The 19,059-nt window shown below is 42.2% G+C and overlaps 1 protein-coding gene across 1 annotated transcript in view; it reads right to left on the bottom strand.

The window, feature by feature from the left end:
* Positions 1–9,957, bottom strand: part of AHCYL1 (adenosylhomocysteinase like 1) — a 45,576-nt gene extending 35,619 nt beyond the window's left edge. Inside the window, exon 1 of the mRNA XM_026678089.2 lies at positions 9,564–9,957. Coding sequence (XP_026533874.1) covers positions 9,564–9,674 — 111 coding nt within the window. The 5' untranslated portion in view covers positions 9,675–9,957. The remainder of the gene's footprint in view (positions 1–9,563) is intronic.
* Positions 9,958–19,059: the final 9,102 nt, after the last annotated feature.

The following is a 19,059-nucleotide window of genomic DNA, read 5'->3' as shown; positions in this document are numbered from 1 at the left end:
CACAGACAATATGCTCTTACCTAGTGCTCCCAACAGTCCATGTTAATATTATCCTTATAGAGCCGAACAACAAATGTATGAAATTGTGAGATCTATTGTCTGGTTGTGATGGGGAAAGTAATTTAAGGTACCGTAAACATTTTAATGTAAACATTACAACTGAAAGTTGTAAAAAAGAAAAGAGAAACACGAATAGAAAAAAAAACAATTTCCCCTTAATCCATTCTTCAACAAGATTCCTGATTTCCAAACCTACAACCCTTCCTTTTCAAGCATTAATGGCAACTTTGGGAAATTTACATGCAATTTTGGCGCACTCTAAATCTGTTTCATTGACAAGATTCTCTGCATACATCATCACACTTCCAGTCCAGATCCTGGGCCAGCTATTTTTTTTTTTTTTTACTATAAGCTTTAACTGAATAGAGTCTGCACAGCAGTAAGCCTGTTACTAAGGACACAGTATTGATCAGAGCACATATTATAGTTCAACTAGCTCACAGTGACAGGAAGGCGTACTCTATAAGATCCAGGACTTTAACTAGGGCAAAGGAAATCTGCCTTTTGTAAGTGTTTTTTAAAATTATAATAAAAATATTATTTGAGATCAATAGTATGGGCCTATTTGGTAATGGTGATGGTATATGGAAGACTGTGACTTAAAATGTAAGAGGCCTGAAAGGGAAGCATGAATGAAATGAAATAATTATAGGTATGGTGTGTGTCAACCAAACTAAGAGAATAGCTAAAATATAATAGATCTGAATGTCCAATCTTTTAAAAGGATGCTTGATGGAATACTGAAGTGAAAAAGACTGAGCCTAGCTATGTCTACATTAACATGGAGATCACGGGTAGTCAACCTTTTTATACCTACCGCCCACTTTTGTATCTCTGTTAGTAGTAAAATTTTCTCTAACCGCCCACCGGTTCCACAGTAATGGTGATTTATAAAGTAGGGGACAAACCCCTACCGCCCACCATGAAAGCTGGAACGCCCACTAGTGGGCGGTAGGGACCAGGTTGACTACCACTGATGTAGATGAAGAAGCAAATATGCTATCCAAATAAGTGCTTGCAGTCGTATTTATTCTTTCGAGCTAAATTTTTTTTTATTTTTGCCGGGGTTAATAACTGCTGACTTTACATTGAGTTTTCATGGCAGCAATATTAGATGTTTTTGTCTTCCAAAAGTGCTTTACACTCTGATCCTTGGAAAACATGTGGTTGCTTTAAGATTTTAAGTTTCAAACACTAATATTTATATTCTCATAAACTCCAAAACATCAAAACGAAGCAAAGAATAAAAGGACAGAATGCTATGCCTAAGAAGTGATCACCACTCCTTGAAATACTAATGTGGATAATTCAGCAAAAAGGCTTTGGGTGACAAATAAAGCCATTTCTTATTATATAAAAAGGTTCCTTCGGTAGTCAGTTCCATGTATAATTCATACCAGGACTGCAGCAAATGTTAAAGTTCAAGTAATTGCCCAGGAAGGATTGCTTAGCTGGCAAAAGATCCTACCTACTATGAATGCCATCTGGATCTTCTCCCCAGACCATTTAGGAGATCATGAAACTCTCTAGAAAACATGGAAATCTAACAGCACCGAGTTGACAAATTCTGTTGTAACTGAACTGGAAATACATTTATATTCCACCCTTCTAGACCTTCGTCATTCTCAGAGTGACTTAACAACAATTAATGTCAATAAAAAGGGATCTTTTATATGAAAACCCAATACAGGGGCCAATACATACACAAATAGTAAAGACTTACAAACTGAGTAGTTTGCCATTGAGTTTCTGATGGTTTCCCTTTCAAGTATTGACCATTTTCTGAGATCAGCCGAAGTTGGCTAATCATTGCCCCTAGCTGGACATGGATTCTTTTATAAGAACTAAAAACTATAGCATTATACATTAAAGTGGATTTTAATACTGGTGCTAAGAGCTTTTGACAATTATAAGAGAAGAGGGAAGTAATACAAATATTCAAATAGATTAAACCAAAATACTTTATAAGAGGTCACAGAAAGAAACTATGTTTTTCTTATATGAAATAAAAGAGCCAAACACGTCCGACTCAGTAGTTTCTATGATTAGCTTTTGCAAAAGGGTACCATAAAAAAGAACCATATTGAGAAATAGTTAGCTTCTCTCATTATTAAATTTATTAAAGAAGATAAAATCTTATTTATTTTGCAGAAAAAGGAAGCCCTGTGACACCCATTGTAATCCCAGGAAATGGTTTTAGGGGACAATTGTTTCAATTATTATGCAAAAGATTTAGCTGCAATCTTTTTCTGGGTCTTACAAGAATACATTCCTGCCTCAAGGTTAATTAGCTAAGCTAGGAGGAAAAAAAATCACAGCAGCATTTTACAAAGGACCTGAGATAAATGTGTCTAGTACATTCTACACAGATTAAAATCAGTTAACAAATTAAATATTGCCTTATGTATGGGTACAGTCCGCTTCCCTGGTGCCCCCATTTGTTTGAGTTCACCCTGAATGATCTTTTCTCATCAGTTTGCACTGTATTTTATTGAATCAAACCCACACCATGGCATTAACATTCTCCTTGGCATCGCAAACACACCAAAAGCTTCAGCAGAATTTTCTGATGCCACCACACATTACTAAAACAAAGCTGAAAGAAAAATAGACTGTTGCTTTTATGGTAATAATTATGGAGAGGTCAGGAAAAGGAGCTACATTTAATTGGCCAGAGAGCAAAGAGTAATAACAAGATTCAGAGTTTCCATTGCCATAAAGAAGTTGAGGCACATTTTGTTGCCTCTTCATATTTTTCATGTATCTTTTGTGAATTAAAATGGCTGACTAGATTTGATCAATGAAAAGTTACTCTTTCCACTACAATCTGAACAAAGTACGAATCTGCAACCTAACTCAATTAGAATGTTAGTTATGCAACAGATTATTATGCTAGTATTTTCTTATTTACAATACCATAATTTCATTCCAACACACATGGCTTTTTTTTCCACTAAAGGAATTTTTCTTAACATCACTGCACTTACAGGATCTGATAGTGAATGCTTTTCATATATTATTTTTGGAAAATTTCTCAGTTTATCACTTTAAAACCATATTTAAAAAATAAAAATGTATTGGCCATAGGGTAAGTCAGGAAAGTTGTGATATTCAATGACTTTTAAATAATTTTTAAATAAATTTAATTCTGGTGTCACAAAAGGCTAGGCATTATTTTTAATCAGAAATGGTTCCTAGCTATGAATAGTTGGAGAAAAAATATGAAACTTTCTACACATGCAATAACAGAAAGGCTTTTATATAATAATGATGGAAAAACTGACATTGCCTATTATGGAAGAATGGATGGCAAAATTGACAGCTTTGATTAGAGAAAAGACACTGATTAATTTTATTGCTGACTGGAAATTTCTTTTGGACTTTTCATGAAGAAAAAAAAATGAAATTATGACATGGATTTGATGCTTGGGTAACAGAAAAATGGTGGTATGTGGCAAATGTAAAGTAAATTTATAATATCCGCTGTAAAATAAAGTTGGAAGTCATTGCTTTCTCTTCCTTTTTATTTTTTTCTGCGCTTTTGGCTTTGTTTCTTCTTTCATTCTGCACTACCTGCTTTTTCCTACTTCAGTTACTAGTTTGCTAGTTTATATTTCTTTATTTGAAATTTTTAATAAAGTTATTCATAAAAGGAAATTGTTCCTAAGTTAATTTACATTTGTAATATATTCCCAGTAGAAAGGGCCTAGTTCATTAAACATAAAATTCAGTCAGGTTGATAACTTAGTGAATCTATGGCAAAGTATTCTGCAGTGTTTCTCCTCTTTTGTGTCTAACCAAAATAAAGGAAAATGGAGAACACAATCAGCATATTATATATCTCATCAGCCATCTTGCAACTAATGGCCATGATTCTCCATATACTTACCCTTAAAAGGGCTGTTTTGAATTAAATATGTCATATACCCCTGATGGTAAAAATATGATGTAATATGATGATTGATTAGAGTATTCATACAAAAGCCATAAATGTTAAAAAGCTTTTCATTAAGTGAAGTTCAGGATTTCTGTAATTTTAAATGTTTAGCTTTTCAAAATGGAAAATACTTTTGAGTGGTAAAAGAAAAATTGAGATTATGACTCTACCAGTAGATTCAATGGTAATTTCCACACTAGTGACTTAGATCAGAGGTCTTCAAACTTGACAGCTTTAAGACTTGTGACCTTCAACTCCCAGAATTCCTCCTCCAGTCATGTTAGCTCAGGAATTCTGGGAGTTGAAGTCCACAAGTCTTAAACTTGCCAAGTTTGAAGGTCCTTGACTTAGAGCATCATGTAGTCTTCATTGACATGATCTAAAGCCTTCCTCCTATTTTTGCCAAAACAATGGTTAGATGGCTCAAGAAGATCCTATATAGTAAATTGCAATAGAAGAAATATTTCTTGAACTGATGTATTTCATTCTTGCTTATCCCCAATCCAATAAAATTGTTCATTTTGTTTATGATGGGAACACACAGATTAAGTAATTATTTTAAGGGTTCATAGTACTGCAAACTTTGAGAACCTCTGTTCTAAGCCATTCTTGGCAAGAATTTGGCTGCAAATCATAATTAACATTATGGGTAAGGTAGAAAGTTAAACTATAAACTAAAACCATGGTAATAATAAAGGTTAACTAATTGTTAACTTCCTCTTCCTGCCAGCAGACAATAGAGTGGCTATAGAGAATTACTGTTTCAGCAGCAGAACCTCTTTTGCTCTGATTATTTTTTATCCCTTCAGGTGAATGGAAGATTCTATTAAGAAACAGAAGACTGTGGGAAGCATGAGCTGATTCCAAGCACAGTGGAGGTACTGACTCCATAATCAGAAAAACTGGAAATTACTGGTACCAGCCAGTGCAAAGGTGGCTGGGATACCAGCCAAGTAGATCTGCAAATTGCTGATGACATGTTTCCCAGTGTTTTAGCTGAACTCTCATCAACTATCAAAGAACCTGCATTCTACTAAGGTAGAATAGACCCACTTTTCCAGAGGTCTTGTATCCATTTGCCACTAGTTATCAGTTAAAAATTTTAAGAACTTAAAACTGCATAATACTGATTACAACCCTGCTGTAAAGTAATGAATGAAATCTGACTAGGGCTGCAGCAGTATGGTATCACTGGAGAAACTACTTTATCCTAAGCTCTAACCAAAACACTACAGTCAAATAATGAGAGCTAATTGCTCCAAAATCTTATTTTTTTTTTTTTTGGCTCCTAAGCTTAATCCTCTGAGATATCTCATTTTGCCAAGATACTTAGATCCTTTGCCTCATTGTACATTAAGTAGGATCTGTTAGGCCTCCCTTCTTTTCTGCTTTCTCTAAGGAACTCTTTGCCAATTTAGAAAAATATTTTTTTTGCCCAACTTGGTCTATTTTGCATACCACTCGCAGTATGACTGAGAAATATTTATCTAAGAAATGCACCATTAGTAATCCCTTACAGTTATGCATGTCCTCTAACTTTCCAGAGTTACAAAAAGGGCTACCATTTCTTTATCTTAGGCATGAAAAGCCTTAGTAATAGCAGCTAAGCTAATGCCGGAACAACATTTTGCTAGTCATTGTTTCAAAGAGTCTCATTTATAGCATTCTGAAATTAATTGCATGTCAAGTTACTCTTATTTGTATTCCTATATTCATCAGAATATTTTTAAAATCATATATATGAATGTAAATCCTGTATTTCATGGATACTAAATTCCCACTATGTACAATCAAGATTGTAAATAAAATTGACATGTGTAGTGTAGTGGATATGGTATTAGGCTGAATGTAGAAAAACTTGTTCAAAACCATTGGGCAACTTTGGGTAAGTCAGTTTCTTTCAGCATAACCTACCTGTCGAGGTGAAAAGGGAAGGAGTGTGATGTACACTATTTCAAGCTCTTGAAGGGCGAGTGAGATATAAGTCCATCAAACAAATACATAAATAAAATACAATTGTATTTTCAGTTGTCACAGAAAGCATTTTCGATCATGAACTTTCTGGGGGGAAAAATCTTAGAACAGAATAATATATTGCTTGTTTTACAAACCATGTGTGTATATATGTATGTATGCATGTAGTTATGTATGAAATAAACCTGGTCAATTTGGAAAACAAAAACTTCAAGAAATATATACTATACAATCAATAGATGAGCTAAACAGGAATCTTATTATTTTGAAATCCAGAAATTTAGGATATATGACCAGTAGATATATACTTGTATACTTTGTGTGCCAAAAGTTCCAAGTAATATAATGAATTTAAGAAGCAAGACCCATAATTACAAAAAAAAAAAAAAGACCAACTATCACAGTTTACACAAGGGCTCATTTATTACTGCAATATACCAAGAGAATCTTAGCCCACTGAACTAATTAAGCTTATGTATATTTCTAACAGGTTAAGTGGCCCTGAACTTTCTGAAAGGTTTGTTTAGTTCCCAAAAGTCATGAACATTAGTTTTTATACAAACCTGTAGCCACAGAAATCACTAAGATTTATCCATCTGAAGTTGGAGAAAGCATTCTGAACCTCTGACTGAAAACTGCAACACTGAAAACTTTCTCCTGCTGCACCATTAAATTCTGAAAGCAACAATTCCTGATGTCATGAACTAGGAAACAGTGGGCCAGAAAGGACTTTGGACTTCCTAAATATTAAACGTTCTTGGTCTTCAACCCAAGTCCAGTCATTCTATAGAATGGTTCTGGAGGTAATTAAAAAAAATCTTTTCCAGCTGTTGGCAAGAAATTGGAGTTAGGGGCCTCTTCTACAACTGCATCCTATTGTAAATAAATCCTACTGGTTTTAAAAGGGCTTACTGTAAGTCTGATAAAAATGTGAAAAGATAATGTAACAAAATTTATCAGTATAGCTACAACACAAAACATATGCAAGCAAGAGGCATTTATGCTGACAGCATTCTCTATGCTCCATTATTTTTTCTGAGACAGATGCTAGCACAAGATTGGATTATATGTTTCCTCCATAATCTGAGCTCTCAGGGATGTAGTCCAGATATCTCTTTGCATGTTACACATCAAACATTAAATGTAGTTTTTGGAAATAAAGTTATTATGGGATTCCATTAGTTTTAAAATTCTAGTTTTGCATAAGAAAAGCCTCAAGCATGAGAAAGTTCTCTTTGTAAAATCAGAACCACAACTTTTCATCCTAAGGTTACAAAAATCATTTTTGTGATATAAGGTTCAAAATTTTGTCAGACCAAAGCAAATTATTAGTTAAATAAATACTCTGTATGTTAACTCTTTTGAATTTTAATGCAACAAAGATACTGTGGACATTAAAACGTTCCATTTTCAATCGTAAGATCATTCCATTAAATTTTACCATAATCATGCTTTAAAAAATAAAATTTTAGATGAAACTTTTCCGAATAGATATTCTTGTACAGTATTCCAGTTTTGAGCAGCAAATTGTACTGCAAAATGTAGATAAGTACAGAACGTAAAGATAAATACATTTCTCATATCTTGGAAATGTGAATTAAATTTATTTGCTTACAGATATAGTTTACAGAAATAACAGATATCTATAGCATAATTCCTAATTCTTAAGAATTTAATTTGACAATGTTGACAGAAAAAAAATCTCTCTTTTTCCAGTATTTAAGGTTTTGGAAAGATTTGTTGATTTAGTTTTACATTCTGGTTCATAGAGCATTTCAATTAAAACACCTTTGGATATAGCTTCTTCAGTTGCTGTCAACCTTTGAATTTACTACCTGAAAGCTGCACAAAGGGATCAGGAGTATTTGTAAGAGGCAAACAGAACTTTCCAAATAAAGTAAATGAAACAATTTTAATGAGTTCAACTGTGCTTCAGTATCACTCCATTTAGCCTGCTGCCTCTGAAGTTTTTGCTCTGTGCTCTATTCAAGTATAAATTCAGTCATGCACTATGGATCTAGAGAGGACTCAATGTTCGGCTCAGATTGAATTCCCAAGCAATTCTAAACGGAGAACTTAATTGTGCATTATTCAAGAGGTGACAAGAGCAGCTTCACTAAAAGCAATAGCTGTAAAGAGAAGGTGAGTTTTTTTTTAAAAAAATCTCTAAAGCAAACAGGAGTACAAATTAAGTTCCATTTAAGTTGCGCAAAGAATATGTGTGCAATTTTTCAGAGCAAGCTCTGGACCAGCACATTTAAGGAAGAGATAGGCTCTACAAAGGATAATAGAAGACTGTGTGCATTAATCCTGCGCTATTGATTTGTGGTTAAGATATCAGGCTAGAAACTGGAACCACAAATTCAAGTTCTACCCTAGACACAAAAGCCAGCTAGGTGACCTTGGGCTAGTCACTTTCTCTCAGCCCTGGGGAAACGACAATGGCAAACCACTTCTGAAAAACCTTGCCAAGAAAACTGCAGGGATTTTTTTCCAGGCAATCTCAGAGAATAGGACAAGATATAGGGGGCATGCATAAGCGCACCAATATGCCTACTGTCCCTGACCTATTGTTTCTTTTTATTTTTCTTATTTCATGCATTCATAACTATGTTTATCCTTATACCTGTTATCTTACAATCGCCTGACAAAATAAAAAATAAAATAAAAAAATGATCCAAGGGAAGGAGGGGAAAAAACAACAACAACCCTGCAATGATGTAACAGGAAAATACTTGGGGTTTCCGGTACAAAAGATGCAACCTGGCCTAAGCACCCAAACTGTGAAAGACACATTGTCACAAAGGATGTTTCCAAACTCCAGAACTGTAGTACTGTCTGAATACTGTCTGATTATGGGAAAGGTGAACGTTTAATCTGGCAGAGAGGACAGCCCGTTTGAATCTCGGCCCCGCCGCTGCTTCTGGCTAGAAAGTGGTGTGCGGGCAGTATCATACTCCAGGCACCGAGTTCCAATGTAGTATATCCTGCCTAACAGCAGGGTTTTCCGTGGGCAGGGAAGGAGCCAGGATAAATGCCTTAATACAGCTGCGGTACCTAGTCCCGCCTGGGCCTGACAGACTGAACACCCCGGGGCGCTTTCAGCAGTTTGCAAGAGTCCGAAGCTCCCCACCGCCTGCCCAGCTCCAGAGTCCCGTCCTCTTTTCTCCTGCCTGGAGGGGGGAAATTTTCCTCTCCTCTCCTCTTCCTCCCCCCACCCCTTCTCGATTGGTGCGCCTGCCACGGTCCCTTCCCTTTCCGCCTCGTGGAATCGGTTTTCGGGACCGGGTCTCAGCCCCAGCCACCCCCACCCCGCCCCCGGGACAAATCCAAGGGTCGGAAGAGCTCCTCGGGGCATGTGCAGAGGGCTGAGCCAGCCGCACGCCCCAGTCCCATCCCAGGAGGTCAAGAGGAAGGAGTTTCCCCATTGAAAGGGCATGACTTTCAGGGGACGCCAGTCCCGGCCGGCACTTCACTTCTCCTTTCCAGGCCCCGGTGGGATCCGATTCCGGCCCCCGCCCCTTCCCCGAGCGCGCCCCCAGCACCACCACCACCTCCCCGAGTTTACTGCTTGTCCCCCGGCGGCCCGCACCTTCTTGGGCGCCTTGGTGACCGTGGACATGAAGGAGTATTTCTCCGCGTCCTCCATCTCCTTGGCTTGCTTCAGCTCGTCCCCTGCAGCAGCGTCTGGCACGGAAGACATGCTGGAGGAAAGCGGGCAAGGGAAACCGGGGGGGAAGCGGGGTGGGGGCGATCGCCCAGGCCGAAGAACCGGACGGGGGACGTGCTTCGCCGCCGGCTTCCCCTTCAAGGGCTCCGCCACCTCCTTCTCCGAGCGCCGAGTCTGCAGGCGCCGCGCTCCGGCAAAAGGGGCGGGGCCAGGCCAGCACCTGCGTCAGCACGCACCCGCGGAATCCGGCCCGCTCGCGCGCGAGGCTTCGGGCACGAGAGGCCCGTAACGCAAGGGCTCGGCGCTGAATCTCTGCAGCGCCTCCTGGCGGAACTTGCGCTCCTCGCACCCCTCGGGAGACCTCGAGGTCCTTTTGTTTCGCCGTACCGGGAAAAAAAAACAAAAAAAAAAAACCGAGAAAAGTGCCCGACATCCAGATCCAGAAATACTTTTAACAAGGCAAAATCGAAGAACGCGGACAAAAAAGTCCAAATAAAATGTGGCGAAAAGCTGGGGTGGTGTCTTTTCTCTTAGTGAAAGATAGCGGGTGCATAGGCTCAGTGGGAGACATTGATCCATTGTTTTGGCTGCAAGAGCCTAGAATAATTACCGTTCTGAATAATTATTAGGCCTTTTTTTTCCGTTCGTTTCTCAATGGTTTCTGCATATATAATAATACAAGTAGCCTATGCAAGCAATTATTCTTTGTACAATTGTTGATGATGAGTCAATTTGATATGTCAACTTCAATAATGGAAAAGGAATTAGAGGTTCGTTCTTTTGCATAGACTTAAGAGATAACATTGTAGAAAGTAGAAACCCACCCTTCTCCTAGAAAAATGAAATATCCTAGGAAATATTAAAAAGGCAGAATATCCCCTAAAAGGGAAGTAGAAACTCAGAGAGGCAAAAACTCACCCCCCCACCTTTGTTAATGTGTGGGCCATTAAGGCCTGGGCCAGGGTATTCTACATAACAAAGGCCTCTACCCATCTGACCACCTGGCCTGGGAAGACTGCATCAGCCAGCAGTCAGGTGAAGCCATGTGGTCCAGACAAAGCCTACAAAGACCCCCACCCCTGGGAGCCAATGAGATATAAGTCTTACACAGGAACAGGAAACACTAAGGTGGGGCCCAACAGAGGGACTCTCAGCATCTCTTCCCTTTTTGCTCAGGAGCTCCAAGGCATGTCCACCATTAAATCTTCTTTCCAAGCAACTTCCATGAATTCAATGTCTTTTTTTCCCCACTTGGAACTGAACCCAGAAGGATATTTCTTCCAACGACATCAATATAAAAATCTTCGATAGTTCTTAAATTATGCCTTATTCAAGAATAAACGATTGTTTGGGCATTTGAGTCCATTGTAATAATATAGTTTGAGTCACGTTAGAGATATAATGAGATTAATGTTTTATTTAGACACATTGTCCCATCAGTGTGGCTGTTCAGTAAGACATTACATGTATTCAGTTATGAAAAAAGTTGTATTCTACAATGTTCCTATTTCCACATTATTGAAATTGGCAGAGTGGATTCTTCATGTCCTTGTTTTCATTAAAAGAGTTTAGCTCAGCAGGTGGCTCTTTTGCTCTGTCCATTTAATGACCTGGGAGATCGCTTAACCACTGAAACCAAAAGTACCAAGATTATGGTCATTAAATAAAGCAATCACAAGGCCATCTCACTTAACATCTGCTTCACTCAAAGACCAAGATTCCAGGCCCAACTGTGGTCAGAAATCAAGGATTACCTGTATCATTATGTCCTTATTTTGAGTTCCGATGTGAAACTTGTCCTTCTCTTCTTCTTCTTCTTCTTCTTCTTCTTCTTCTTCTTCTTCTTCTTCTTCTTCTTCTTCTTCTTCTTCTTCTTCTTCTTCTTCTTCTTCTTCTTCTTCTTCTTCTTCTTCTTTCTTCTTTCTTCTTTCTTCTTTCTTCTTTCTTCTTTCTTCTTTCTTCTTCTTCTTCTTCCAAAATCTGTTCTATTTTTCCTATTAGAATCCAGAGAGCATTGTTTGGAGATGATGGCGTCTATCATATTGGAAGAATATGGAGGTGCCTCTTATTTTATATATTTGTTAAGACCTATGATGTATATATTCCGTGAAAATTGACCTGGATGTATTGATTTGTCTATTCATTTCATCAGGCGGATAGTCCAGTCTCCTGAATCAGGCATTCATTTTAATTCCATCAGTTCAGCATTTCTGTCAACTGGAACAGAGCAAATGTGGTTGTAGTATAGAGTCTGATTATGGATTTGGTGGTGTCTTCTGGGTGGCAGTAGGAAGCATGTAGACTTGTACAACAATCTGAAGATCTATAGATTTCCTGTGTGATGTTTAATATTCATTGTGTATCTTTACAGTGACATCAAGGCAGTAGATTCTTCTTTGGATAGGTCTAAGGACCAGAGAGGGCATGGTTTCAGCGGGCTGCCTGATCCCACAGATGGGGCTCCGCTTGTTTGTACAGTCTGCTTTCTGGCATGCCACGGCCCAGGGATGGTCCATGGACTGGGGGTTGGGGGCCCCTGGTGTCGTGTCCGTCGGGAAAGGAAGCTCGGAGTCAGTGACTTGGTTTCAGCTCTTTATTGGCTCCTGCTACAGCTTAAGCTTGAAGGGGAAAACTGCGGCTTTTATTCCCGAGCCGCGGGCCGCATGTTAATGACACCGCTTGAATCTCCGCGATTAGTTTCCACCAATCGCGGGGATTCGCAAACGACCAATCAGTGCGGCTCGCCGACCAATCCGGTTGCCGTGCGCTTTAACCAATCGCGACGCGGGCTACGAGTATGTAAATTGACTTGTACAGAACACCCCTCCCCTCTTGGTTCGGTCCTACGTAACGTAGTCCCGTAGGTAGGCGGGCTTCGTACTTGTCTACTTGACTTGCGCAGCTTAGTTGTTGTTTGGTTCCCGGCCGGTTCGGTCGGGACTTCTGTTTCTCTTGGCCCTGTCGATGGAACCCCCTGGAAGGTGTCGCTGGGCCTCTTGTTGCAGCTCCCTCCCGGTCTACCCGGGTTGGTCGAGCTGCGACTTTCGCCGCTCCTGCCTGGTCTTTCCGGGCTGGTTGAGCTGGCCTGGCTGTTCCTTCCTGGTGAGACTTCGGGCTGGCTGTTGACTGGTGAGTATTGCTGGTTATTTCCTATTTGATCCCCTGTATCTTCCCTCCCCTCTTGGTTTGTGTTATCGGGGTCGTCTGTGTTTGGTTGCGTGTCGGTTGTGTTTTTGTTCTTGATCTTATTTGATCGATGTGGCGTTTCCATGTTTGTCCGTCGGTTGTCTGTAGCCGGTAGGAGTGGGGTCCTGTCAGTTGGGTTATAGTTGCCGGTACCCATAGTGGGTCTCCGGTAAGGTTTTTGCATAGACTGCGTCGCTGGTGCAAAAACCCGGTGCTTGCTAGATGAGTCCGGGGTTTTTCCGGGTTGTATGTGGGGTGTAGTCTGTCGAGTGGTGACCTTAGTTTTCTCCCCATTAGTAATTCTGCCGGGCTTTTGTTAGTCGTTGTGTTAGGGGTGATATGTTGTATTAGGAGCATTTTATTTATTTTTTCTTGTATGTCCCGTGTTCGATCTTTTGGAGGGTTCTTTTTGTAAATTGAACCATCCGTTCTGCCCTACCATTGGCCGGATGCGCCGTCGCTGTCAGTGCGTGTCGTATGCCTCGCCCGCTAGGAATCTTTCGAATTCCAGCGAAGTGAACTGGGGTCCGTTGTCTGACACGATGACATCCGGGAGACCGTGGGTTGCGAAGAGTTTGTTTAAGACCTTGGTTACCGCATCTGTTGTGGTGGTCTTCATGTTGCTTACCTCCAGCCAGTTGGAGTAAGCATCTACCGTGATGAGGAATGTGTTCCCTTTTGTGGGCCCGGCAAAATCTATATGGAGTCTCGACCATGGTCCCCTGGGCGTTTCCCATTCTAAAATTGGTGCTGCGGGGGGATTTGGTCTGGTTTCCTGGCAGCGCGAGCACTTGGCTACCCAGGCCTCGATCTCCTTGTCCATACCTGGCCACCAAGCATAGCTTCTGGCTAAAGCTTTAGTCCTCACAATCCCCGGGTGCCCTTCGTGTAATAATTTTAATACCTTCCCTTGCAGTTTTTCCGGTATGACCACCCTGTCCCCCCATAACAAACAACCTTTCTGTAGTGACAGTTCTGTTTGTCGGTTTCGGAATGTCTTGAATGCATCATCGCTGTCTTTCTCTGGCCATCCCTTTGCTACCCAATGTAATACCCGCGCCAGACGCTTGTCTTTATTAGTCTCTCGGGCAATGTCTGACGCGGTTAAGGGTAGGTCCGGCAATGTCTCTATGCTGAGGGTGGTCGTCGTGGGAGCTGGATCGTCGTCTAGGTCGGGAGCGGCGAGCGGCTCAACGCGCGCTGCATGGGAGATCGTCTTACCGGGTCTGTGTGTGAGCCGGTAGTCGTAGGCGGCGAGGAACTCAGACCACCTTGTCATCCTGGGGGATAGGATGTTCGGGGTGGCCTTGTTCCCTGCCAGGATGCCCAGCAGCGGCTTGTGGTCCGTGATGAGGGTGAATCGGCGGCCGTAGAGGTACTGTGGAACTTCTTTACTGCTGCGACGATGGCCAGTGCCTCCTTATCTAATTGGCTGTAGTTTCTTTCGGTTTGCTGAGTGTTCTTGAAAAGAAAGCGATGGGTGCTTCTTTTCCGTCTGGGAGTGTATGGCTGAGGACAGCGCCGACGCCAAATGGTGAGGCGTCGCATGTGACGGCGATGGGTAGGGTCTCATTATACTGAATGAGAACGGCATCCGAGGTGAGCAGGTCTTTGGTATTCTTGAATGCGGTGTCCTCCCGTTTCCCCAGGTCCATTTGGCCGTCCTGTCCAGGAGCCTATGCAAAGGCTCCGCGCGGTCGCCTTTTGGGGCAAGAACACATTATAAAAATTTAGCAGTCCCAGAAATGCCTGCAGCTCTGTTTTGTTCTTGGGTGTGGGGGCTTCCTTTATGGCTTTGACCTTGCTTCCGGTTGGGTGGATGCCATGTCGGTCTAGGAGGTACCCCAGAAACTCGACTTGCTCTGTGTATAGCTGGCATTTCTCTTTCTTCACCTTTAGCCCGGCCCTTTGAATTTTTCTAGTACCTCCCTTAGGCGACCCTCTAGTTCCTCCTGGTTGGCTGCTGACACCAATACATCGTCAAAATAGGAACCACCCCCTTGATTCCTCGCAGCAGTCTCTCCATGAGGCTCTGGAAAATTCCTGGGGCTACGCTGACTCCAAACTGGAGTCGGTTGCAACGAAACGCTCCCCGGTGGGTGACTATTGTTTGCGCCTCGGCTGTTTCTTCATCGACCGGCAGTTGCTGATAGGCTTGCGCCAGGTCGAGCTTCGCAAAGACCTTGCCCCCCCAGCGAGTGTAATAGGTGTTGCACTACTGGGACGGGTAGGCGCTTTGTTGCAGGGCGCAATTGAGGGTGGCCTTATAGTCCCCGCAGATCCTTACTGACCCATCTGGTTTGACTGGGGTGACTATAGGGGTCTCCCACCGGGCGTGGTCGATTGGCTGCAAAACCCCCTGTTTGACGAGTTTGTCAATCTGCTCGTCTATTTTCTTCCGGAGTGCAAAAGGCACCCGTCTGGGTTTTAGGCGTATGGGGGCGACATTTGGGTCTAGGCTAAAGGAGATAGGGGGCCCTTTGTACTTGCCTAGGGTGCCGTCGAATACTTCTTGGAAGTCCCTCGCCAGCTGCTGCTCCCAGTCGGCCTCTGTGGTGTGGTTTACTCCCGTGACCTCGATCCCGAGTGGCGCGAACCATTGGAGTCCTAAGAGGCTGGGTCGGTTCCGGTCCACGATAGTCAGGGGAAGTTTCGCGGTGCGGTTTTTGAAAGTCACCTCGAACTGTCCGGTCCCAATGACGGGGATGCGGTTCCCCTGATAGTCCTTGATGATCAGCTTCTGGTTCTCCAGTCCTCTTTTCTGGATGTTTGGCACCAGGCGCTTGAGTTCTTTCCAGGCGACCATGGAGAGGTAGGATCCGAGTCTACCTCCATCCGGCATGGCTCGCCCTCGATGCTCACCTCCACGTAGACCTTCCGGGCATCCGTGGTTTCGGCATGGCCGATGGTGACCGTCTGGTGGGTTTCTTCTCTCTGTCGGCCTTCCCCGCTCCGTCGTCCTCGGTTGTCTCGGTTCCAGCGATAGTCGGCTTGGCGATCTCTGGTTCTCGGGGGGGTGTCGTCTCGTCCCCGGTTGCTTGGTTCTCGCCGGCGGGGGCTGTGTGTCTTTCTGAGTCGGCAGACTCGGGCGATGTGGCCCTTCTTGTTGCAATGCCGGCAGATCGCGTCGATAAACGGCACTCGGATCGGGTGATTTCCCCGCACCCGCGCACTGGTTCCCCGACTTACGACCACGTTGATCTCGCCGGTCCCGTCCTGTTTGTAGTCGGTGGACGTCTTCCTCCTCGTCCGTGGTATCGGAGGCGGAGTCCAGGTCCCCGTGGTGTGTGGTGGTTTCTCGTCGGTTTGTCTCGGGGTTTCAGTGTGGTCCCCGTTGTCTGCCCTCCGAAGTCTGGCTGCTGACTTCCGTGTGGCTTCGGCTGCGGAAGCTTCGGCCAGGGCGTCCCCGAGGTCGATGTTGCCTTTCGCCATCAGTCGACTTTTTAGTGCCTGATCCCTGAGGCCTAGGACCACGCGGTCTCGGAGGACATCGTCCAGGTCCCTGAACTCGCACATCCCCCTAGGTCTCGCAAGGCGGCTATAAAGTCGCTAATGCTCTCGTCCTGCCGCTGGTTTCGCCGATAGAACTCATCCCGCCGGATGAGGATGGGCACAGCGGGGCGTAGTGGTTCCGAAGGAGTGGCTCGAGATCGGCCCAGTCCATCGCCTTCACGTCCTCGGGCTTCGCGAGGGCTTTGGCCATCTTAAACACTGCGGGCCCGCAGTGTGTGAGGAAGACGGCCCTTTTCTTCTGCCCGTTCGCATCCTTCAAATTGCTACTTTAGGAACATCAGGAATCTATCCGTGTCGATTCCCAGTCCTCGTAGCGGGGTTGAAGGGTGCTGGTGGGGTCATGCTGGCCATCTCGTCGGTCCTTGTCTTCCTCGGGACACGTGCTCGGTGGTTATTCTCTGAATCCCACCCTCGTCGCCAGTGTCGTGTCCGTCGGGAAAGGAAGCTCGGAGTCAGTGACTTGGTTTCAGCTCTTTATTGGCTCCTGCTACAGCTTAAGCTTGAAGGGGAAAACTGCGGCTTTTTATTCCCGAGCCGCGGCGGCGCGCAATGACACCGCTTGAATCTCCCGCGATTAGTTTCCACCAATCGCGGGGATTCGCGAACGGACCAATCAGTGCGGCTCGCTCGACCAATCCGGTTGCCGTGCGCTTTAACCAATCGCGACGCGGGCTACGAGTATGTAAATTGACTTGTACAGAACACCTGGGGTAAACAATTGAAATCAAGATGGAATTTGATGAGAGTTTCCTTTCCATGAGTTCAGATAATGACAATGTCATCAGTGAATCTCAGAAAGGCAGGGGCTTGATGCTGTAAAATTAAGAAAACATTGTTTTTAAGCTAGACATGAAGATATTGACTTATCGAAGAGCAGTCATTGGCAGAAAAGAAACAGGAATGGAGATAAAACTCAACCTTCACCAGACTACTCATTCTATTTATTGTAATTATTCTTCTGCGATGTTCACTGGTCAGCATCGATGCTTCTATAGTGTTGGAAGAATTATCCTTCTGGGTTCAGTTCCAAGTAGGGAAAAAGATACTAGAAACATGGAGGCAGTTTGGAAGGTGGTTTAATGGTGGACAGGACCACATGGCCTTGAGCTCCAGAGTGAAAAGGAAGGATGATGACATGCTTCAAGGTGAAGGAAGAGATCGAGAAAAAGGACTGATACGTTGAGAGTGCCTGGTTTTTATACCCTCTGTTGGGATTTGAATTTGAGCTTGTATTCTGATTGGTTGTCAGACTCCCATGGGGCCATGCAGGGGCAACTATGTAGGCTGTCCTGAGTTCCAGGCTTGGTTGAGCCTTGCTGGATGATGATGCACTGAAAGGGTTTTTGAGCAATTGCTATAGCTTTATCTGGAGATCTTTGTTATATAAAGTATTCTGGCCCAGGCCTTAATAGCCCACCCTTTAACAAAGGTGGGGGTGAGATTAACAAAGGTGGGGGTGAGCTTCTGCTTCTGAGATGAGTTTCTGCTTCTGAGTTTCTATTCTTTTTAGAGGAAATATTCTGCCTTTTTAATATTTCCTAGGATATTTCAATTTTCTAGGTCATAGGAGAGGGGTGGATGCTAACTTCCTAAAATAGTTTATCAATACAAAATAATTTTAAAAAGCCTAGGTAGAGCACTGAAATTGCAGAGTCACAAACACTTGGTTGAAATATCAAGGCAGGGATTGATAACTTACGAGCCACATTTTTTTTTTCAGAATTAAACTTTCTAAGGTACGGACATGACTTGCTGAATGTTTGGAAAGCATGACATGTCTGCCACTAAAGAGCTTTCTCAAAGGAATATATATAGAATTTACATAATGTACATATTGGTGTAATTTTTTTTAAAAAAATGTTAAAATAAAACCTATGTTAGATTATCAAACAAGAGTGGAGACAAATGTAAAGGATTGGCAAGGAATTCTGGGGATAGGTCATACAACTAAAAAAAAGTAATAAAATAATGTTATGACTGAAGAGGAAACTTTGTGAAGATTCTTAGGAAAAGTCATTAAGCTTGCAAAATTATTTTTATTAAAACAAGTATATAGTATACCATTTATATTTCTGGGCAGCATACATTAGGAATTAGGAAGCATAATGGAATATATTAATTTCCACTTATTTATATTTTGCTGAAAAAAAATAAAAATGAACTAAAGATTTGTAGAGTTGATGATTAGAATGGTTTATGGATTATGAAAGATTATGGAAAGAAGGAAATTATTTTGCAATCTTAGAGAGGAGCAGTAAAATATATATGTACTTATGTATGTGCTGTTAAGAATATCAAAAGCTACTTCTTTATTATTTTTCCTTTCTTTTCTTTTTTGTTCTTTCTTTTCTATTTCTTTTGTTTCTTTCTTTCTTACTACTTTTCTTTATTTTTTCTTCAACTCTAAATTTGTATTGTTTTTAATCTGTTGAAAACTTTAATAAAATTAATTTTTAAAAGATATCTACATTTATTTGCAAAAAATATTTTTAAAAAGATATGTACATTTATTTGCAACCATAGGTTTTAGTGAAATTAATTTTTTTTAGTAAAGGAATACAATGTAGGTTAGACAGCACCACCACCAGACGGATTCTTAACTGGCTGATCAACCACACTCAACATGTAATGCTCAATGGAACTGCATCTACATGGTGGGAAGCATGTAGTGGGGTACCCTAAGGCTCTGTTTTAAGCCCAGTACTCTTCAATATCTTCA

Source organism: Notechis scutatus, chromosome 3 (genome assembly GCF_049901735.1).
Source record: "Notechis scutatus isolate UNSWTSFEM ecotype Mainland chromosome 3, rNotScu1.2, whole genome shotgun sequence".
NCBI classification, from domain to species: Eukaryota; Metazoa; Chordata; class Lepidosauria; order Squamata; family Elapidae; genus Notechis; species Notechis scutatus.
The sequence above is the reverse complement of the archived record's forward strand: the minus strand, read 5'-3'. Positions and strand labels throughout refer to the sequence as shown.